The 22,500-nt window shown below is 39.6% G+C and overlaps 2 protein-coding genes across 2 annotated transcripts in view; both read right to left on the bottom strand.

Annotated features, from left to right (window-relative positions):
- LOC144978845 (MAM and LDL-receptor class A domain-containing protein 1-like) overlaps positions 1–10,054 on the bottom strand; it is a 181,367-nt gene extending 171,313 nt beyond the window's left edge. Inside the window, exons 1-5 of the mRNA XM_078925405.1 lie at positions 9,920–10,054; positions 8,215–8,372; positions 6,004–6,187; positions 3,293–3,433; positions 2,218–2,462 (exon numbers count right to left, since the gene is read on the bottom strand). Coding sequence (XP_078781531.1) covers positions 2,218–2,462; positions 3,293–3,433; positions 6,004–6,187; positions 8,215–8,280 — 636 coding nt within the window. The 5' untranslated portion in view covers positions 8,281–8,372; positions 9,920–10,054. The remainder of the gene's footprint in view (positions 1–2,217; positions 2,463–3,292; positions 3,434–6,003; positions 6,188–8,214; positions 8,373–9,919) is intronic.
- A 2,493-nt stretch (positions 10,055–12,547) lies between these two features.
- Positions 12,548–22,500, bottom strand: part of LOC144979054 (MAM and LDL-receptor class A domain-containing protein 1-like) — a gene marked incomplete in the record, with an annotated part of 24,197 nt that continues 14,244 nt past the window's right edge. The window contains 5 exon segments of the mRNA XM_078925668.1: positions 12,548–12,631; positions 15,914–16,212; positions 19,207–19,332; positions 19,941–20,018; positions 22,328–22,421. Of these exon segments, the coding sequence (XP_078781794.1) occupies positions 12,548–12,631; positions 15,914–16,212; positions 19,207–19,332; positions 19,941–20,018; positions 22,328–22,421 (681 nt within the window).

Here is a 22,500-nt window from a genome sequence, read left to right as displayed (position 1 = left end):
AGTTTTCTGACCAAATTTTAAAATATGGGTTTTTCCACAGTACGGCTGTGTAGATGTTCAAATTGGTGTTTAAAAGAATTGACCAGAAAACTCGTCCTTCAACTATCGATCGAATTAAATGTCCCTCATCTTGGCAACAGCTCTAAGCTGAGACCTCGCGGGCCAGTCATTAAAGTTCATTATGAACATCTTTATCGATTTGAACCCTTATATAGCGCATCTCCACGGATTTGCCACGTTCAATGGCCTTCACGATGTTTCATTTATATATGCAGCGGGCTATATGGAACCATATTATTTCCATCTCACAAATCGTCTTATATGCGTCCTTTTTGTATCATTCCCTTTACACTCTCCGTCACTGCCTATATCCAGGTACGTCATCACACCTGAGTCGATTGGGGTAATGTTTATGAAGTGTCCTACCCAAGGACGCAACATCGGGGCCATAATTTACCACTGATGATGTTCACCATTGCTTGACCTTTGTGACAACTTGAGACATCCTACCGCTGTACCTCCGAGTCATTTGATAAATGTTCAACCCCACGTCTACTTATTTACAAGTCTGCCAACTCAAATTGGCATGGCCTCCTGGTTGTCATGGAAACACTTTCAAACTAACACAAGATATGTGACTCGTGGTTTCTTGGTTGTAATGGAAACACTTTCAAACCAACACAGGGTATGTGACTCGTGGTTTGTTCGTCGTTATGGAGAAACACTTTCAAACCAAACAAGATATGTGACCCCTGGCCTCCCAGTTGTCATGGAAACACTTTCAAACCAACATAAGATATGTGACTCGTGGCCTCCTGGTTGTCATGGAAACACTTTCAAACCAACACAAGATATGTGACTCGTGGCCTCCTGGTTGTCATGGAAACACTTTCAAACCAACACAAGATATGTGACTCGTGGCCTCCCAGTTGTCACGGAAACACTTTCAAACCAACACAAGATATGTGACTCGTGGCCAGTTGCCTGGAAACACTTTCAAACCAACATAAGATATGGGACTCGTCGCCTCCTGGTTGTCATGGAAACGTTTTCAAACCAACACAAGATATGTGACTCGTGGCCTCCTGGTTGTCATGGAAACACTTTCAAACCAACACAAGATATGGGGCCCGTGGCCTCCCAGTTGTCATGGAAACACTTTCAAACCATCACAAGATATGTGACTCGTGGCCTCCTGGTTGTCATTGAAACACTTTCAAACCAACACAAGATATGTGACTCGTGGCTTCCTGGTTGTCATGGAAACGTTTTCAACCAACACAAGATATGTGACTCGTGGCCTCCTGGTTGTCATGGAAACACTTTCAAACCAACACAAGATATGGGGCCCGTGGCCTCACAGTTGTCATGGAAACACTTTCAAACCATCACAAGATATGTGACTCGTGGCTCCTGGTTGTCATTGAAACACTTTCAAACCAACACAAGATATGTGACTCGTGGCTTCCTGGTTGTCATGGAAACGTTTTCAAACCAACACAAGATATGTGACTCGTGGCCTCCTGGTTGTCATGGAAACACTTTCAAACCAACACAAGATATGTGACTCGTGGCCTCCTAGTTGTCATGGAAACACTTTCAAACCAACACAAGATATGTGACTCGTGGCCTCCTAGTTGTCATGGAAACACTTTCAAACCAACACAAGATATGTGACTCGTGGCCTCCGAGTTGTCATGGAAACACTTTCAAACCAACACAAGATATGTGAGCGAATGCGTCAAATCGGGATATGTCTGATGCATAGGCGGCTGTGTGGTCTTGTGGTATGACAATCGCCTTTGATATGGGAGGTTTCAAGTTCGAGTCCCTCTCTGGACGGTTTATAATTAAGTCTTTTAAAATGGCTTTTTATTCACAAACTTTCACCATACTCATGTGTTAAATGGGTACCTGATACTTAAGAAAGTTGTCTACTTTCAAAATTAAAAAGATAAACCCTATAATATCGCTCAACAGGCGTCATGTCTCGTTCTAAATCTTAAATGTGGATGTTGACTAGGAACGTCTTGCAAAGCACATTGAGCACGTGTATTGGATATTGATTAGTTTAATTAATTCCACTTATCATCATCATCATCATCATCATCATCATCATCATCATCATCATCATCATCATCATCATCATCATCATCATCACCATCATCATCAACACTTGATACCTACTACCATCACTTATTCCACCACAAAACTTACCAAATATCTGTCCGAGTCGCTGCCGACGGTCATGGAGATCTCCTTCCACCCATTGGTCGACTGGTATGTACGGTATATCACATTCTCTGGGCCTGCCAATTCCACGATGAAAATACTGAATCCCATGCCGGCGTTGCTGATGAACAGCTCCATACACTGGTAATTGCCTTTGGAAAACACGCCTGATTCGTAAATTCCGTAATCTCCAACTTTGTGCTCTTTGGGGTTGAAGAACAGGATGTGGCCTGTAGTGAGGGAGGGGGGGGGGGGCAATCGGTAAACGTGAGCTTTGATTTATGTTTGAATGCCATTGATCACACGTTCCATCTTTTCCCTTCAAGGAAGTCTCTGGTTTGAGAGCTTTGGACATGCTGAATGTCATTGTATTCGATAGATATTTGAAGATATTTTGTGCTGCTATGTGGTCTTGTGGTATGCCACTCAATTTCGGATTTGAAAGGTCCTGGGTTCGAGCCACGCTCGGCGCATAGTTAAGTCCTTGGAAAAGATTCTTTACTCACATTCTTCTCTCGCCGTACTCAGGTGTAAAATGGGTACCTGGCCGTTAACAGCGATGTCTCTGTCGGAAATAGAATGTATTATCGCCTATCTTACAAGTATCATATCTCGTTCTTTATGTTACGTGTTGCTGTTGGTCAGGGACCTTTTGTAAAGAGCTTTGAGCACGCTTAGTGGATATTGCGCTATATAAAAGCTCACGTTTAACTTTAACTTTAATGACGACTTTTCTTGCCAACATAATTTTATTAAACGTTTTTATTTTCAGATTGTGGCAGGTTTCTCACCATTCTATAGAAACGGCGAGAAGTTTTTGGATCTTTTAAAGTGAATCGACCAAGACGAACAAATGGAAGCGGTTTTATTATATTAGCGTCTTTGGTTGCTTTACCTGTCAACTGTCGTACTCTGGAAGAATACGTATTTAAAAAAATTGGCCAGAATTCTTCCTTCGAATATCCATCGATAGAAATGACCGTTAACGTGGCACAAACTCTCAAACCTAGGACTTATGTCTATGTAATATTACAATTGAAATAGTGGAGAATAAACAAACCAGTCTTAAGACGTAATGTGTTGTCCCTTTCAGGATGTATCTGTTCCTTGATGTCCATGGGCCTCGTGATGCGTCCTTGAAGTTTCCCAGTTTTGGACGGATACCATGTGCACAGGTCTGGCATCTCGAAGGTACAAGCACCTGGTTCCAAGTCGAGAGAAAGAGGGGTGGGGGGGGGGGGGTTAGAGTAATCGGTTATTGGAGGAGGTGGCAAAGTCATATTTTCATCATTCAGAAAAAATGCTATTTTTTTGGTTATTTATCAAATTGGTAAAAAAGGGGTAAATGTTGTTATGTTTACTTCATAGAATAATACCCTGCGTTTCTTGAAACATGTTGTCATGTTTGCTTCATAGAACAATACCCTAAATGTCCTGAAACATGTTGTCGTATTTGCTTCAAAGAACAATACCCTGAGTTTCTTGAAACATGTTGTCATGTTTGCTTCATAGAACAATACCCTGAGTTTCTTGAAACATGTTGTCATGTTTGCTTCATAGAACAATACCCTGAGTGTTTTGAAACATGTTGTCATGTTTGCTTCATAGAACAATACCCTGAGTTTCTTGAAACATGTTGTCATGTTTGCTTCATAGAACAATACCCTGAGTTTCTTGAAACATGTTGTCATGTTTTCTTCATAGAACAATACCCTGAGTTTCTTGAAACATGTTGTCATGTTTTCTTCATAGAACAATACCCTGAGTTTCTTGAAACATGTTGTCATGTTTGCTTCATAGAACAATACCCTGAGTTTCTTAAAACATGTTGTCATGTTTTCTTCATAGAACAATACCCTGAGTTTCTTGAAACATGTTGTCATGTTTGCTTCATAGAACAATACCCTGAGTGTCTTGAAACATGTTGTCATGTTTGCTTCATAGAACAATACCCTGAGTGTCTTGAAACATGTTGTCATGTTTTCTTCATAGAACAATACCCTGAGTTTCTTAAAACATGTTGTCATGTTTGCTTCATAGAACAATACCCTGAGTTTCTTGAAACATGTTGTCATGTTTGCTTCATAGAACAATACCCTGAGTGTTTTGAAACATGTTGTCATGTTTGCTTCATAGAACAATACCTTGAGTTTCTTAAAACATGTTGTCATGTTTGCTTCATAGAACAATACCCTGAGTGTCTTGAAACATGTTGTCATGTTTGCTTCATAGAACAGTACCCTGAGTGTTTTGAAACATGTTGTCATGTTTGCTTCATAGAACAATACCCTGAGTTTCTTAAAACATGTTGTCATGTTTGCTTCATAGAACAATACCCTGAGTGTCTTGACACATGTTGTCATGTTTTCTTCATAGAACAATACCCTGAGTGTTTTGAAACATGTTGTCATGTTTGCTTCATAGAACAATACCCTGAGTGTCTTGAAACATGTTGTCATGTTTGCTTCATAGAACAATACCCTGAGTGTCTTGAAACATCAAATTTTCTCTGGTGATTCTAAAGTGTCCAACAGATGCTTCAGCTTAACTTTAACTCATTTTACGTCGGGTGTAACGTAGCAAGTTTTGAGAGTTTCCTCATCATTCCTGTTTATAATCTCAATTTGCCTCATCTGAACCGGGCTTTGGACGAGAGACGTCCGCGAGGACGAGAGACGCACGCGCACAACCAACATGACGTTCTCTCTCTAATAACTTTTCGGCCGGTGACGTCACAGACTATGGGTGACGTCCAATCAAGGGACGCTTCTCATCCGCTAATCTCATTCCCTATTCGACGATGTGGTCTTGTGGTATGCCACTCGCTTTCAGACCAGAAGTTGAGTCCGTGGAAAAAAGCATTTTATTCACATTCTCTCACGGCACTCAGATGTAAAACGAGTACCAAGCCTTTAATAGTGTTGTTTCTGTCGAAAAAAATTGTAAAAAATAATATCGCTTAACAGGCATCGTCATGTCTCGTCCAGATGTTAAGTCTTGCTGTTGATGGCTTGGGACCCCTTATAAATCGTTTTGAGCACGCGTAGTAGATAAGGCGCTATATGAATGCTCAATATTTTTTCTTCTTCTGGTTCATCTCAACATAATACTGAATAAATCCCAGCAAGATCCAACTGACCCGACGCCTTGTGTTTTGAAACGGCCGCCTTGAATGCAATCGACTTGATTTACTTCTATTTCAAATGCTCTGAATTTATCAATTTATAGAGCACTGTCCGAACTACAGGACATCTGTCCATTATATATATATAATCTCACTCAATATTTTCATTATTGTATCGCCGAAAAATGTATTTCTGCGTTTTACTGCTACTTATGATATATATAATATATATATATATATATATATATATATATATATATATATATATATATATATATATATATATATAATATATATATATTATATATATAATATATATATATATATATATATATATATATATATATAATATATATATATATATATATATATATATATATATATATATATATATTGTGTGTGTGTGTGTGTGTCACCGTTAAGTCAATGAATTGACTTTACGTTAATTATTTGCAGGTCTGATAACCCAATGCCTTATCAGCTCATTGTTGGAATGAAAATCTGAAAAAATGATGCAAAATACTGTCCATTACAACAATGCTTCACTGGGCCCGTAAGTTGGGTCGGATGCCAGACCTGCAAATATGTACACGTCGACTTAACTCTTTCTTTTCTTATAGTGACATGGCGATGAAACTAAAACTTACCTCTAAGTTCACAATCTTGGTTCAATAAGACTTTGACGTCGTCCACGGCAAAGTAGTTTTCACTGAGAGAATTGGACGTGACCACACCAGAGAACACCAAAGAAAAGTCCTTGGATGTCCTCACAGGCACTTCGACCTTGACCCATCTATACTTCATGCTCAGATCTTTGACTAGAATTGTTTTCTGTGGAGTTGTAATAAAAAATGTTAATAATGGAAATAGCAAGTGATAAATTAAGGATCAGCAAATGGTGTATGACAACTATCTGAAAAAGTATGAATGAAACTCCCTGATAAAGCTGAAAAAATACCAAAAAAAGGACCATCCCTAAAAGGGTAATCAGTAGATCTGAGGTTCAATCCTTAATCGGATCTGCTGGTTCAGTTTTTGGATTGTTTTATACACACAGTTTCATATCTTATATGGGAATTCATTTATTCATCCCATGATCTGATGATCGTCGGGGGGGGGGGGGGGGGGGGGGAATACATGGGGATGCAGCACTCATCACTTTCTACCATTATTCTATATTGATGGCCTTCTTCAAGAGTTCTTCCATCTTCATTCCCGCCCATTCCTTGATATTGTCCATCCAAACTTTCCTTTGTCTTCCTCTTCTTCTTCCTCCTACAAGGATACCCCCCATTACCGTTCTGCACAAACCTCCATGCCTCACATTGTGGCCAAACCATGGCCGTTTTCTCCTTCTAACTGTGGTGATGAGGGGTTCCTGTCGTCCTGCACGATCTTGCACCTCTTCCAGTACGTCTTTATTGATTCGGGATACGGCACCAGCATCAGTTTTCGATAACTTTTCATCTCAAAAGCAGAGATTTTGCGCTCTAATACCGTAGTTAATGTCCATGACTCGCAGCCGTATAGTAAGATCGAAAGTACCAGTGATTTGTACAGTTTAATTTTTATTTCGAAATTGATCGAACTTTTCCATATTTTTGTCAGTCTCGTTGGTGTTGCTGTTGACATTCCTATCCTTGCCTTAATCTCGGTTGTACTGGTACCGTCCTTGGTTAGCCCAACACACAAGTATTTAAATGTTGACACTTCCTCGAGTTTTTCATTTTCGATTGAAATTTCTGCATGTCCATAATTTCTGGGAATTGACATATTTTTTAAAATCTTTAAGAGAGGACTAATCCTCAGAAGCACGTTTATTGGGTTATTATTACAAGTTGTATTATAAGATTTTTTTGGGGGGAATGGGGGTGGTGGGGGGGGGGGAATAGTGTGAAAATCTGAAATCAGATGTGTGTTTATAACCCAATAACGGTGATTTAATCACATCGTTATCACAACACCCATTTTAATCCAAAACCATTAATAAAACAAAGAAGTCTTTAAGATTACTGATAATGAAGGCAAATCAAATGAATTGAATTGACAATATCGACGAAGGACTGTCTGCAACTATATCAACTTGACTTTGTAGGCCTGGGGCAGGGCAATGTGGTTTTACATTCTCCTCTCTCTCTCTCTCACTCTCTCTCTCTCTGTCTCTCTCTCTCTCTCTCTCTCTCTCTCTCTCTCTTTCTGATTGTATAATTACGTCATCACTTTTAGCGTTGATCATAAACCACGATTGATGACTCATGATCGTACATTTAAGGATTTTGATGTCTGCTTACCTTAAAAATGAAATGATAAACAAAAGGAAGTGTAATAATATTATCTTGACACATTCAGAAATACTTTTAATTTTGTTTGTAGTGAACATATATACGGCTCTGACGTCAGAATCCAATTCTGGTCTTAGTTTGGGCATGGTAAATTTCACGAAAGTGCGCCATATAAATATTCACATCTATCTATCCATTACTTTAAAAGGGTGCACTGTACTCGTTGTTTTTTGACGGGATCCCAGATTAATATTGTGGAATCATTCAAGTCAGAAACGTTAAGTGATATGTGAGAGAACAGTTTTATTACTATGTATAAGTTAGAGTATATACAAATAAATCGCAACAATTTTAAGAAGGAAAAACAGTATAAGTAACTCAACTATGGAATAAGGAACAAAGAGTGTATCCTTCTCTATGGCATGTCACTCTTATATTTTCAAGCACAAATAATATTTTAAACAATGAATGACTTAATGAATAATAACTAATTAAGCTGTAACTAAAATCAATGAGCTAATAACAAAGGGGAGCAACTCTTTCCAAGAGTAACTCTAAGTCCATAGCAATACTAACCGTTTTAGAATATTTGATGCCGACTTTGAGAGTCCCCGACAATCTGGCCGCGTACATCCAAAACATCAGACAACCTCGAAGAGCCGCCAATTTGGGGCTTTCAACGGTGGCCACATCTCCGACTTTCTGATTGGCTCCCTGCAGCAACAACACGTGACCTTGTTGGTGGAAATAAAGAAGACTATTAAAAATATATTCGAGTTATCTACCGCATGACCTGAAGCGCTTTTGGTTTATGTGGCTCTGTCTGTGTGTGGTATTCGAAAACTCATGGCCTGATACTGCCCCCCCCCCCCCCCACCCAAAAAAAGAAGACGAAGATGAAGGGGAAATTTAAATTTTGAGTTGTATTACCTTGTGCGGCTATGTGGTCTTGTGGTATGACACTCACTTTCGGATCGGAAGGTCCAGGGTTCGAGCTTCGGCGCATAGTTTAGTCCTTGGAAAATGTTTTTCACTCACATTCTCTCACCGTTCTCAGGTGTAAAATGCGTACCTGGCTGTTAACAGCGTTGTCTCTGTCGGGAAAAAAATTGAAAGACACCTAAAAGGCGTCACGTCTCGTTCTATATGTTTCGTGTTGCTGTTGGTCAGGAACCAATTGTGCGCTTTGAGCACGTTTAGTGGTATTGCACTATATCAACGCTCAAGTAAATGCTTAATTAATAGCTCAACCAATGGAAGCATCTGTTTCATTGAGCACTTCTAACAATACACTTTTATTTTCGTTTGGTGATCGTTGTCTTCTTTTATGACGTAATATTTTGGTCAGTGTCAGGCCTTAGGTTTACGGAGGCGGCTCTTGTGGCCCAGCGGCACGTGTCACAGCATAGAGAGAGAGAGAGAGAGAGAGAGAGAGAAAGTGCTACGCGTGTCTCAAAGGCAGCGAATTGTGGCCCAGCGGCACGTGTCACTAAATAGAGAGCGTCTGTGTTACGCGTGTCTCTTAGGCGGCGATTTGTGGCCCAGCGGCACGTGTCACTGGCTAGAGAGAGTCTGTGTTACGTGTGTCTCGTCTTGCCACAAGCGTTAAGCGATGTTAATAGTAGTAATTGGCCGGTGGGTGACAGTTAGTGATGGTGGAAATTTCTGCCCACGAGCGTGTGTCCTTGAGTAAGAAACCATTTGCTATGACGGATAATGTAAGGGTTAGTACAAAAATGGCGACCAACTGGCGATTGGTACTGTATCAAATGGAATAAATATGGTTCTCTATGGCCTGCTGGGGGATTAAGCGAAACATTGTTAAGTGTATTGAGCATGGTCTCTTTCTTGTCACAAAATTCAAGCGATGTTAAGCGTGATAATTGGTCTGATTGATGACAGTGGAAAATTGAGGTCTAGATGTTGTGTTCTTGGGTAAGGCATTTAACCCATATTACCTCTCTTGATTCGGGTGTAAATGAGTTCCTGGATAAAGGCAGTGACAGATATTGTAAGAGCGTTTGTACAAAAAGGTTTTGTATGAAATGCAAATATGGTTCCATCTGGCCTGCTATGGAAATAAATGAAGCAGTGTAAAGCGCATTGAGCATGACAATTCCGCTGTATAGATTTTCGTATAAAATTAATTACATTTTTCATTCATTTATTTATTCATTTATATCAGCCCAGAATTATTTATTTCAGAATCAATAAAAATCTCACTTTTATCTTGTTTAGAAAAATGTGTGTCCGTGAGCGGAGAGATCACGTGGGTACTGACCATATATGGTGTTGGTGTCGTGGTCCTTGAAGGAGGGGTCGTCCTTGCCCTGTTGCCAAATCCAATCAAACTGGTCTTTCTTGTTCTGGGTGATCCCACAGACGTCACTCCGTTCAAAATTACAGCCTACTTTGGATTGGACTGAGGAATGAAGCAAAGATGAATGGATGAGTGGATTGGTGGGTGGATGGATGGGTGGATGGATTGATTGGTAGATAGGTGGGTAAATGGATAGTTGGATGGGTGGATTGATGGGTGGATGGATGGGTGGATTGATGGGTGGATGGATGGGTGGATGGATTGATTGGTAGATAGGTGGGTGAATGGATGGTTGGATGGGTGGATTGATGGGTGGATGGATGGGTGGATGGATGGGTGGATGGATTGATTGGTAGATAGGTGAATGGATGGTTGGATGGGTAGATTGATGGGTGGATGGATGGGTGGATGGATTGATTGGTAGATAGGTGAATGGATGGGTGGATGGATTGATTGGTAGATAGGTGAATGGATGGGTGGATGGATTGATTGGTAGATAGGTGAATGGATGGTGTTGGAATGAATGATGTGATTAGGTGAATAGGTGAATGGATGGGTGGATGGATGGGTGAAATGGATGGGGTAATGGATAGTTGGGTGTTGATGGTGGATGGGTATGTGTATGGATTGATGTGGATGAGATTGGTAGGGTATAATGGATGTTGGATGGGTGATTGATGGGTGGATGGATGGGTGGATTGATTGGTGATGGAAAGGATGGGTGGATGGATTGATTGGTAGTGATGGTGATGATGATGGTTTTGGATGGGGGTAGATTGATGATGATGGAATGGATATGGATGGATTGATTAGGAGAAAGAGGAGAGAGAGGAGGATAGGGTGGTGTAGATTTATCATTGTTTCAAGGTGAAATGGGTACATGGATTCATGATGTGAGATCTTTGGAATGGTGGCTTGATTGAACTTAGACATTTATGAGATAAGATAAAGATGGTATTTATATATTGATATGATAGAATTAGAGCAGACAAGGAGATAGGACTGAGGTAGAAGTAGAGGGGAAAGGTGGGTATTTAGTGTCTTATGGATCAACAAACAGTAGGGACTGAACATGATTGTGCTCTGATGGTCTAGACGTCAGCACAAGGTGGACTTGTGTGACCTTGATTTGGATCTAGACAGTTTAGAGGAACAGATACAAGATGGGTATTTAGTGATGACCTTGATATGGATCCAGACAGTTTAGAGGAACAGATACAAGGTCGGTATTTAGTGGTGACCTTGATTTGGATCTAGACAGTTTAGAGGAACAGAGACAAGATGGGTATTTAGTGATGACCTTGATATGGATCTAGACAAACAGTTTAGAGGAACAGAGACAAGGTGGGTATTTAGTGGTGACTTTGGTATGGATCTGAGAAAAAGTTTAGAGGAACAGAGACAAGGTGGGTATTTAGTGGTGACCTTGATATGGATCTAGACAGACAGTTTAGAGGAACAGAGACAAGGTGGGTATTTAGTGATGACCTTGATATGGATCTAGACAAACAGTTTAGAGTAACAGAGACAAGGTGGGTATTTATTGGTGACCTTGATATGGATCTAGACAAACAGTTTAGAGGAACAGAGACAAGGTGGGTATTTAGCGGTGACCTTGATATGGATCTAGGAACAGTTTAGAGGAACAGAGACAAGGTGGGTATTTAGTGTGACCTTGATATGGATCTAGACAAAAAGTTTAGAGGAACAGAGACAAGGTGGGTATTTAGTGGTGACCTTGATTATGGATCTAGACAAAAGTTTAGAGGAACAGAGACAAGGTGGGTATTTAGTGGTGACCTTGATATGGATCTAGACAACAGTTTAGAGGAACAGAGACAAGGTGGGTATTTAGTGGTGACCTTGATATGGATCTAGACAAACAGTTTAGAGAACAGAGACAAGGTGGGTATTTATGGTGACCTTGATATGGATCTAGACGAGACGTTTAGAGGAACAGAGACAAGTGGGTATTTAGTGTGACCTTGATATGGATCTAGACAACAGTTTAGAGGAACAGAGACAAGGTGGGTATTTAGTGGTGACCTTGATATGGATCTAGAAAAAGTTTAGAGGAACAGACACAAGGTGGGTATTTAGTGGTGACCTTGATATGGATCTAGACAAACAGTTTAGAGGAACAGAGACAAGGTGGGTATTTAGCGGTGACCTTGATATGGATCTAGACAGACAGTTTAGAGGAACAGAGACAATGTGGGTATTTACGTGACCTTGATATGGATCTAGACAGACAGTTTAGAGGAACAGAGACAAGGTGGGTATTTAGTGGTGACCTTGATATGGATCTAGACAGTTTAGAGGAACAGAGACAAGGTGGGTATTTAGCGGTGGCCTTGATATGATCTAGACAGTTTAGAGGAACAGAGACAAGGTGGGTATTTAGTGGTGACCTTGATATGGATCTAGACAAACAGTTTAGAGGAACAGAGACAAGGTGGGTATTTAGTGGTGACCTTGATATGGATCTAGACAAACAGTTTAGAGGAACAGAGACAAGGTGGGTATTGAGTGGCGACCTTGATATGGATCTAGACAAACAGTTTAGAGGAACAGAGACAAGGTGGGTATTTAGTGGTGACCTTGATATGGATCTAGACAACAGTTTAGAGGAACAGAGACAAGGTGGGTATTTAGGGTGGCCTTGATTTGGATCTAGACAGTTTAGAGGAACAGAAACAAGGTGGGTATTTAGTGATGACCTTGATATGGATCTAGACAAACAGTTTAGAGGAACAGAGAAAAGGTGGGTATTTAATGGTGACCTTGATATGGATCTAGAAAAACAGTTTAGAGGAAGAGAGACACGGTGGGTATTTATGTTGACCTTGATATGGATCTAGACAGACAGTTTAGAGGAACAGAGACAAGGTGGGTATTTAGTGGTGACCTTGATATGGATCTAGACAGTTTAGAGGAACAGAGACAAGGTGGGTATTTAGCGGTGGCCTTGATATGGATCTAGACAGATAGTTTAGAGGAACAGGGACAAGGTGGGTATTTAGTGTGACCTTGATATGGATTAGACAGTTTAGAGGAACAGAGACAAGGTGGGTATTTAGTGTGACCTTGATATGGATCTAGACAGACAGTTTAGAGGAACAGAGACAATGTGGGTATTTAGTGGTGACCTTGATATGGATCTAGACAAACAGTTTAGAGGAACAGAGACAAGGTGGGTATTTAGTGATGACCTTGATATGGATCTAGACAGACAGTTTAGAGGAACAGAGACAAGGTGGGTATTTAGTGGTGACCTTGATTTGGATCTAGACAAACAGTTTAGAGGAACAGAGACAAGGTGGGTATTTAGTGGATGACCTTGATTTGGATCGAGACAGACAGTTTAGAGGAACAGAGAAATGTGGGTATTTAGTGTGACCTTGATATGGATCTAGACAGACAGTTTAGAGGAACAGAGACAAGGTGGGTATTTAGTGTGGCCTTGATATGGATCTAGACAAAGTTTAGAGGAACAGAGACAAGGTGGGTATTTAGTGTGACCTTGATATGGATCTAGACAAACAGTTTAGAGGAACAGAGACAAGTGGGTATTTAGTGGATGACCTTGATATGGATCTAGACAAACAGTTTAGAGAACAGAGACAAGGTGGGTATTTAGTGGGACCTTGATATGGATCTAGACACAGTTTAGAGGAACAGAGACAAGGTGGGTATTTAGTGATGACCTTGATATCGATTTAGACAGTTTAGAGGAACAGAACAGGTGGGTATTTAGTGTGACTTTGATATGATCTAGACAACAGTTTAGAGGAACAGAGACAGGTGGGTATTTAGTGGTGACCTTGATATGGATCTAGACAACAGTTTAGAGGAACAGAGACAATGGGTATTTAGTGGTGGCCTTGATAGGATCTAGACAAACAGTTTAGAGGAACAGAGACAAGGTGGTATTTAGTGGTGACCTTGATTGGATCCCGTTAAGGACGAGAAAGGTAGGGTTTTATGTACCTTGATAGTCTAGAACATTTGAGAACAGAGAAGATGGGTATTTAGTGGTGACGTCCTTTAGATATGGTATTAGACATAGACACGTTTAGAGGAACAGAGACAAGGTGGTTTTAGTGGATGACCTTGATATGGATCTAGACAAACAGTTTAGAGGAACAGAGACAAGGTATTTGTGTGTTGTATATTAAAGTTTGACAGTGTATTTGTACCTTGATTGGATCTAGACAGTTTGAGGAACAAACATGGTGGGTATTTATGGTGACCTTGATATGGATCTAGACAACAGTTTAGAGGAACAGAGACAAGTGGGTATTTAGTGGTGACCTTGATATGGATCTAGACAAACAGTTTAGAGGAACAGAGACAAGGTGGGTATTTAGTGGTGCCTTGATTGGATTAGACAGTTTAGAGGACAAACAAGTGGGTATTTATGTGACCTTGATATGGATCTAGACAACAGTTAGAGGAACAGAGAAAAGGTGGGTATTTAATGGTGACCTTGATATGGATCTAGAAAAACAGTTTAGAGGAAGAGAGACACGGTGGGTATTTAGTGTGACCTTGATATGGATCTAGACAGACAGTTTAGAGGAACAGAGACAAGGTGGGTATTTAGTGGTGACCTTGATATGGATCTAGACAGTTTAGAGGAACAGAGAAAGTGGGTATTTAGTGTGACCTTGATATGGATCTAGACAAACAGTTTAGAGGAACAGAGACAAGGTGGGTATTTAGTGGTGACCTTGATATGGATCTAGACAGTTTAGGGGAACAGACACAAGGTGGGTATTTAATGGTGACCTTGATATGGATGTAGACAGACAGTATAGAGGAACAGAGACAATGTGGGTATTTAGTCGTGACCTTGATATGGATGTAGACAGACAGTTTAGAGGAACAGAGACAAGGTGGGTATTTAATGGTGACCTTGATATGGATGTAGAGAGACAGTTTAGAGGACAGAGACAATGTGGGTATTTAGTCGTGACCTTGATATGGATGTAGACAGACAGTTTAGAGGAACACAGACAAGGTGGGTATTTAGTGGTGACCTTGATATGGATCTAGACAGTTTAGAGGAACAGAGATAAGGTGGGTATTTAGTGGTGACCTTGATATGGATCTAGACAAACAGTTTAGAGGAACAGAGACAAGATGGGTATTTAGTGATGACCTTGATATGGATCTAGACAGTTTAGAGGAACAGAGATAAGGTGGGTATTTAGTGGTGACCTTGATATGGATCTAGACAAACAGTTTAGAGGAACAGAGACAAGGTGGGTATTTAGTGATGACCTTGATATGGATCTAGACAAACAATTTAGAAGAACAGAGACAAGGTGGGTATTTAATGATGACCTTGATATGGATCTAGACAGTTTAGAGGAACAGAGATAAGGTGGGTATTTAGTGGTGACCTTGATATGGATCTAGACAAACAGTTTAGAGGAACAGAGACAAGATGGGTATTTAGTGATATAAATTACAAAATGAAATGGAATGTAAGATTCATTTTAATATACGAAGACAGATTATAAAAAGGACGTTTCGAGTTTCCCCTTTATCATCAAAACAGGATGAATGAAACACTATAGGACGACGTGGTAGTGGTGTTATTAAGATGAAGAAGCAAAAACAATGTTATTTAAAAGAGACATTTTAATAATAATATTATTCAGTGGTCTAGTGGTATAACCGTTGCTTTCGGATCAGAAGGTCTTGGGTTCAACGGATAGTTGAGTCCTTAGAAAAGGCTCATAGCTCATATTCTCTCACCATGCTCGGGTGTAAAATGAGTATTTGGTCGTTAACAGCGTTGTCTCTGTCAAAAAATTAATAGCACCTAACAGGCGTCAAGTCTCATTCCACATGTTCTGTGTTGCTGTTGGCCAGGGACCGCTTGTAAAGCGCTTTGAACACGTTTATCTCACGTTTTGTTTTGTTTTATTTTTCTACTATCTTTACCTTTACTTGTTCATTTTTGACGACATCTATATTGGCCTTTTCCCATTCCTGGGACTGGCCAGCGGTGGAAAATACCAAAGTTTCCATGCTCTGGTCCTCGCCAATGATGGTGACGGTCAACTCCACGCTAGTGCCCGATGGTGACCAGAGGTAGTACCAGAACGATAGACACGCCGAAGAACCAAAATCATCGGCCATGGGTACGGCGATCAATGGGGATTCAAGAACTCCCTTGTAGCTGGCATGCGCATAACCATAGCCCTTTCCTAAATACAAGAACTTGCTGCGTGTTAAAGAACCTGATGATGGAAAGAAAGAGTAAGATTTTTACCAGGTAATCAGAAGGTCTCGAGTTCGATACGAATGTTGAAGCAGGCCAATTTAGACGATTATTTTTCTCTATTCTGCATTGTCTGTCACTGGTTTATACATACCTTTTTATGGGGGGGGGGGGGGGGGGAATGGTTAAGGCATTGTACTGTGACCCGGAAGTCGCGGGTTCGAGTCCCGCTTCAGGCACTTCCTTTTTTTTTCTTGAGGAAGATTACTAACCCCTATTTGCTCACTTGGACAACATGTGTGATTCCTGTTGACATCAGACATCTTGTTTGATGGATTATCTAGATATAATCCTTCGTGGAATGCCGAGGCGACAATATCTTATGATGTCGTGGCGGAAGGGCATAATTTTTATTTCTTCAGATTTGCATCATTTTTATATAGAGGGAATGCATTTGCTACGTAATTTACTCCCCTGATTTATGACAAAATAATAATTACAAGAAGGGAAACGCACGGGACCATCATCTCGCCATTGTGGGTTGTTGTACGCCTGAGTTGGTGGGATTTTGTATTTTGGATTTGGATTTGGGATTTTGGATTTTGGATTTGGGATTTTGGATTTGGGATTTGGGACTTTCGTGCACTCGTAGAAACCAATAAGCGTTGAGAAATGTTGATCACGTCTCAAACTGTCCTTGCTAAGTAAAAAAAAAAAACTCACAACATTCGCCAGCCAGATATAACGTTCGAACACACAAATCATTTCTAGTCTGATTGATAGAATTTAGTGAGAAAAATTCGTTAAATGGCTGACTAAAACAATAGCAAAGAACTGAGTGACGTCAACTTCGTTCTTTCTATAATAGGTGGTGTTCAATGTGTTGGACACAACAAAGGGACAAAACCGGTAACATTCTCATTCCCCTAACAGAGGAACCAAAACTAGGGGTGCTTAAATGAGCCAATAAGATGGAGAGACAGATAAAGTGAGTAAATGTAACTCATTTATTATAAGGGAACAACACTGCTAATATATATATATATATATATATATATATATATATATATATATATAATATATATACACACACACTTTGTGTGAATAAGTAGCTTTACACTTGTTTTGAGTCAATTCATTGAGTTTTAAAGACATTATTTCACAAAAGTCATATCACATAAATGAGCAATGCCTCTGGTATGGGTCATCCAAGTTTCATCAACATTCAGGCATAATCCTGAAAGTAATGACGACCCGGAGAGCACACGTTAGGTTGCTCTGCTTTGGAAATAAAGGACATTAGACACAGCAACGTGAGTACCGCTTGTAGCCATCACAATTCCCAATCACTGTTCGGACAAGCCTCCGTTTCGACTTTATCAAGTGGTTTATTTCATTTGCTGTGACTTCATTCCTTTCTCTTTCAGCAATTTTCAAAAACTCGTAAGCATTCCTTGCTCGGCACTGTTGTTGTTTCCTTGGATGTGTTTTGAGATCTCAGAAGTGCTCAATAAGATTGGGGTCTGCAGAGCTGCCAACTTTAAATGTTAAAACTTCGTAGTTTCCAAGGGAAAAAAAGAAGAAAAAGTCACTGTAAATACGTTTACAAATAATAATTTGTCCCCACCATGATCCACAAATGCTCCAAAGTCCTAAATATAGGATCTAAGGAACTAAAAGTTCATTTTCAACAAGATTTATCGAGTCAAGGAGGCGACTACCGCTCTGTGGCTGGAGCCAAAAATGTGTAATTCTACGATTTTTTATAGTACTAGGCATGTCTGGATCTGGAGTTCCAATTGGCCACTCGAGCACCGAGGCCTTATTCTTAGTTAGGCGAGGTTGCCCAGATGCGTTCTTACTTCGTGTCTGGATTTCCAACTGGCCACTCGAGCACCGAGGCCTTATTCTCATTTAGGCGATGTTGCCCAGATGCGTTCTTACTTCGTGTCTGGATTTCCAACTGGCCACTCGAGCACCGAGGCCTTATTCTCATTTAGGCGATGTTGCCCAGATGCGTTCTTACTTCGTGTCTGGATTTTCAACTGGCCACTCGAGCACCGAGGCCTTATTCTCATTTAGGCGATGTTGCCCAGATGCGTTCTTACTTCGTGTCTGGATTTCCAACTGGCCACTCGAACACCAAGGTCTTGTTCTCAGTTAGGCGAGGTTGCCCAGATGCCTTCTTGCTTCGTGTCCAGCAGTTGCGAGTCTTCCTAACACTGTCCATGAAATGTTGTTTTCCACAGTGATATCAAAGCCATAAGAGAAGGGTTGGTTGTGTGTTGAGTAAATGTCGATCGCCATGGGCCGTTGTTAGTCGGTGTTGACCTGTCTGCCTTTGATCCCTCACATACCCGTTCGTTGTTGAACTTTGCGAAAACAGAATAGCAGGTCGCTCTAACATGGAACACTGTGCAACCTCATCTAATGGCCGTTTCTATGGCAAAGTTGATGGGATTTCTCTTTCGGGCTCAGTCTTGGTATTGCTTTGGTAGTCAAATAATTGAAATGATATAGTAAGAAATATAATCTTATAACGGTAATATTTCTTATGTCTTTAAAACAGAAGATATTTTTTGAACAGTAGAAGACAACACGGCAATTTCAGTGTTTCTTTTCAAGGATTTAAGAACTTGCGTTTTCACTATTAATTGTCCCAGTAGCGTTTTTTTATTATTTCTTTGTGTCATTTCCGAAATCGAAATATCAAGTTGTCTTACAAAACATTCGCTATTTACGCTATGTAAGAACTAAGTATGTTTGTGGTTTCTTAAACGTTTTTTAGATGATATAAAATTCTTGACTCAAAGACATAGTTAAACAAGGGTAATTTAGAGTATAAAAATGTAAAGTTACTTTTCTTATAAACAATAAATACATAAAATATACAAATATATATATATATATATATATATATATATATATATATATATATATATATATATATATATATATTTATATAAGTACTCACATAAACACGCATATATAAACAAAAGAAGACAATGTTTACCATAAGTATGGTCCTTTTGAGGCATCATTCCTGCAACGCTGCTCTTTGCCAACAGCCATTCCTGACCTTTGACAGCTCTCCAGTGACACAAATCTTTATCAAATGTACAATCATAGTAACCGCCTTCTGTCAACGACAAACCGGGGAAGGGAAGAAGAGTTTGTGAATCAACTCATGCTAAATACAACATTCAAGGAGACCAAAGGGCATTTCTATAGTCATTGAACGCTCAATTATTGCCTCATAACTCTCTCTGTGGCCTTTCTCTTTCTCTTACACACACACACACACACACACACACACTCTCTCTCTCTCTCTCTCTCTCTCTCTATCTCTCTCTCTCACTTTCTCACTCTCATTCTCTTTCTCACTTTCTCACTCACTCTCTCTCTCTCTCTCTCCATCCCCCCCCTCCTCTCTCTCTCTCTATATATATATATATATATGTGTGTATATATATATGTATATAAACATATCTTTCTTGCTCTCTCTCATACAGCAATTCCTTAATAATACATTAAATAAATAATAAAATAAGATAGATAAAATTATCTTTATTCATCCCATAGGGGACATTTGTCTTGATGCTCTTTTCCAAGGCAACACTGGAGTAAGCTAGACGTCAGCCGCAGTGCAGCGCCGCAAAATATAATATAACTGAAATTATATATATGTATATATATATATATATATATATATATTGGATATACGTATATTAAAACGGCATTGATTACTTGGTAATGGAGGAGGAGTTGTGGTCGGTGGAGTAATAGTTGTGGTAGCTGCCTCCCCTTTTGCTGTCGGTGGAAGCACTGAGGAAAGAATGAACACACGTTATAGGCACATAAAGACAATGAACACAGTTATATAACACATCAACTTTACCACATAGAAGCAACACAGTTATATAATACATCAACTTTACTACATAGAAACAACACAGTTATATAACACATCAACTTTACCACATAGAACCAACACAGTTATATAATACATCAACTTTACCACATAGAAGCAACACAGTTATATAACACATCAACTTTACCACATAGAACCAACACAGTTATATAACACATCAACTTTACCACATAGAACCAACACAGTTATATAACACATCAACTTACCACATAGAACAACACAGTTATAAACATCACGTACCACATAGAACAACACGTTATAATACATCAACTTTACACATAGAACCAACACGTTAATAAGCATCAACGTACCACATAGAAGCCACACTTATATAACACATCAATTTATACACATAGAACCAACACATATATATAATACATCAACTTTACCACATGAACAACTATATTAATAACACATCAACTTTACAATGAAACAACACAGTTGTATAACACATCACTTTACCACATAGAACCAACACAGTTATATACATCAACGTTACCACATAGAAGCAAAAGTATATGAACATCAACGTTATACCACATAAGACACAACACAGTTATATAACACATCAACGTTACCACATAGAACCAACACAGTTATATAACACATCAACGTTACCACATAGAACAACACAGTTATATAAACACATCAACTTTACCACACAGAACCAACACGGTTATATAATACATCAACTTTACCACTGGAAGCAACACAGTTATATAATACATCAACTTTACAACATAGAACCAACACAGTTACATAAATCATCAACTTTAGCACATAGAAGCAACACAGTTATATAATACATCAACTTTACCACATAGAAGCAACACAGTTATATAACACATCAACTTTACCACATAGCACCAACACAGTTATATAACACATCAACTTTACCACATAGAAGCAACACAGTTATATAATACTTCAATTTTACAACATAGAAGCAAGACAGTTACATAAATCATCAACTTTACCACATAGAAGCAACACAGTTATTTATTACATCAACTTTACCACACCACATAGAAGCAACACAGTTATATAGCACATCATCTGTGATTTACCATGTCACGTGAGCTACACGTAGCTTTCTCTATATGCGGCTACGGTTTAACAGTATGGCACTGGTCTCTGGAGAAAACGTTCCGGGTGTTTTGGTCTAATAAAGATAATCATTATATTACGAGAATCCCCAAACGTATTTTAGAGCTAACCTCGGCCTTTGGTCACGTGCCACACTCACGGTTGAGTTGATTTTAGTTCAATCCCTATTTTAGTCGTGTGAGTGAGAGGAAATTTGTGTGGAAATGGAGATGGTCGACCGGTTGATGTAGTTTGAAAATGTAACCATGTTGTGCGGCTATGTGGTCTGGTGGTATGACACTCGCTTTCGGATCGGAAATTCCTGGGTTCGAGCCTAGCTCGGCGCATAGTTGAGTCCTTGGAAAAGGCTCTATATTCACATTCTCTCCCCGTACTCAGGTAGAATGAGTACCTGGCCGTTATCAACGTTGTTTCTGTCGGAAACAAATTAAATTGCAATTTCGCCTAAAAGGCGTCATGTCTCGTTCTACGTGTTACGTGTCGCTTTTGGTCAGGGACCCTTTGTAAAGGGCTTTAATCACCTTTAGTGGATATTGCGCTATATAAAAACTCAAGTTAGTTTTGTTTTGTTTTTTAAATGTTCGTAAGCATGTCGTCATGTTTATTGTAAGTATTGTTTTGTAATATGTAGAATGTCTAACTGTTAAAACACTTTGGGATCATTCATTTGGTTTAGTTGACTGTTTTGTTCATATCACTACAAGCCTGTCTAGGGAAAGGATCCTTTTTTTCCAATCTGGCCACATGACCCAGCCAACGCTTTTTTGGGCTTTAAATTCTAAACGCTAGTGCCATCGTATGATTCATTATTCAACCCACTCATTGTTAGTCCTCTAAAGGAATAATTACAGACAAACTTCCAATGAATTTGGAACAGGAAGAGAAGAAAGTGTAACGTCATGACTATTCAGTATTAGCAAGATAACGATGACGCTCCCGGAAACGGAAACGATCGACCAACCACGAAGAAGTTATCCAGGATCTGTCTTCAGACATCTACACACGACGTCCCGGACGGATTCCTCGCATCGGGTGTCGTTTGGTGACGTTTGTCGATCGTTTGGGTTGGGGAACGTTATCGTTTACTTGCTATTACCTTCACAAACGGGCGATGAGAAAGTGTAGATGTCGTCGATAGCCCAGCTGCCATTGCTTCCAAAAATAACTTGAATCCAAGTGTCGTAGTTATTCTGGGAAATGGACAAAATGTTCACTTAATATTATTTTCTCCTTAGAGGGTATGCAGTCGGTATGATGATGATGATGATG

This window comes from Berghia stephanieae, chromosome 8, assembly GCF_034508935.2.
Source record: "Berghia stephanieae isolate SIO BIC M18660-M18661 chromosome 8, UCSD_Bste_1.3, whole genome shotgun sequence".
NCBI lineage: Eukaryota > Metazoa > Mollusca > Gastropoda > Nudibranchia > Aeolidiidae > Berghia > Berghia stephanieae.
This window is presented reverse-complemented; position numbering and strand designations above follow the sequence as displayed.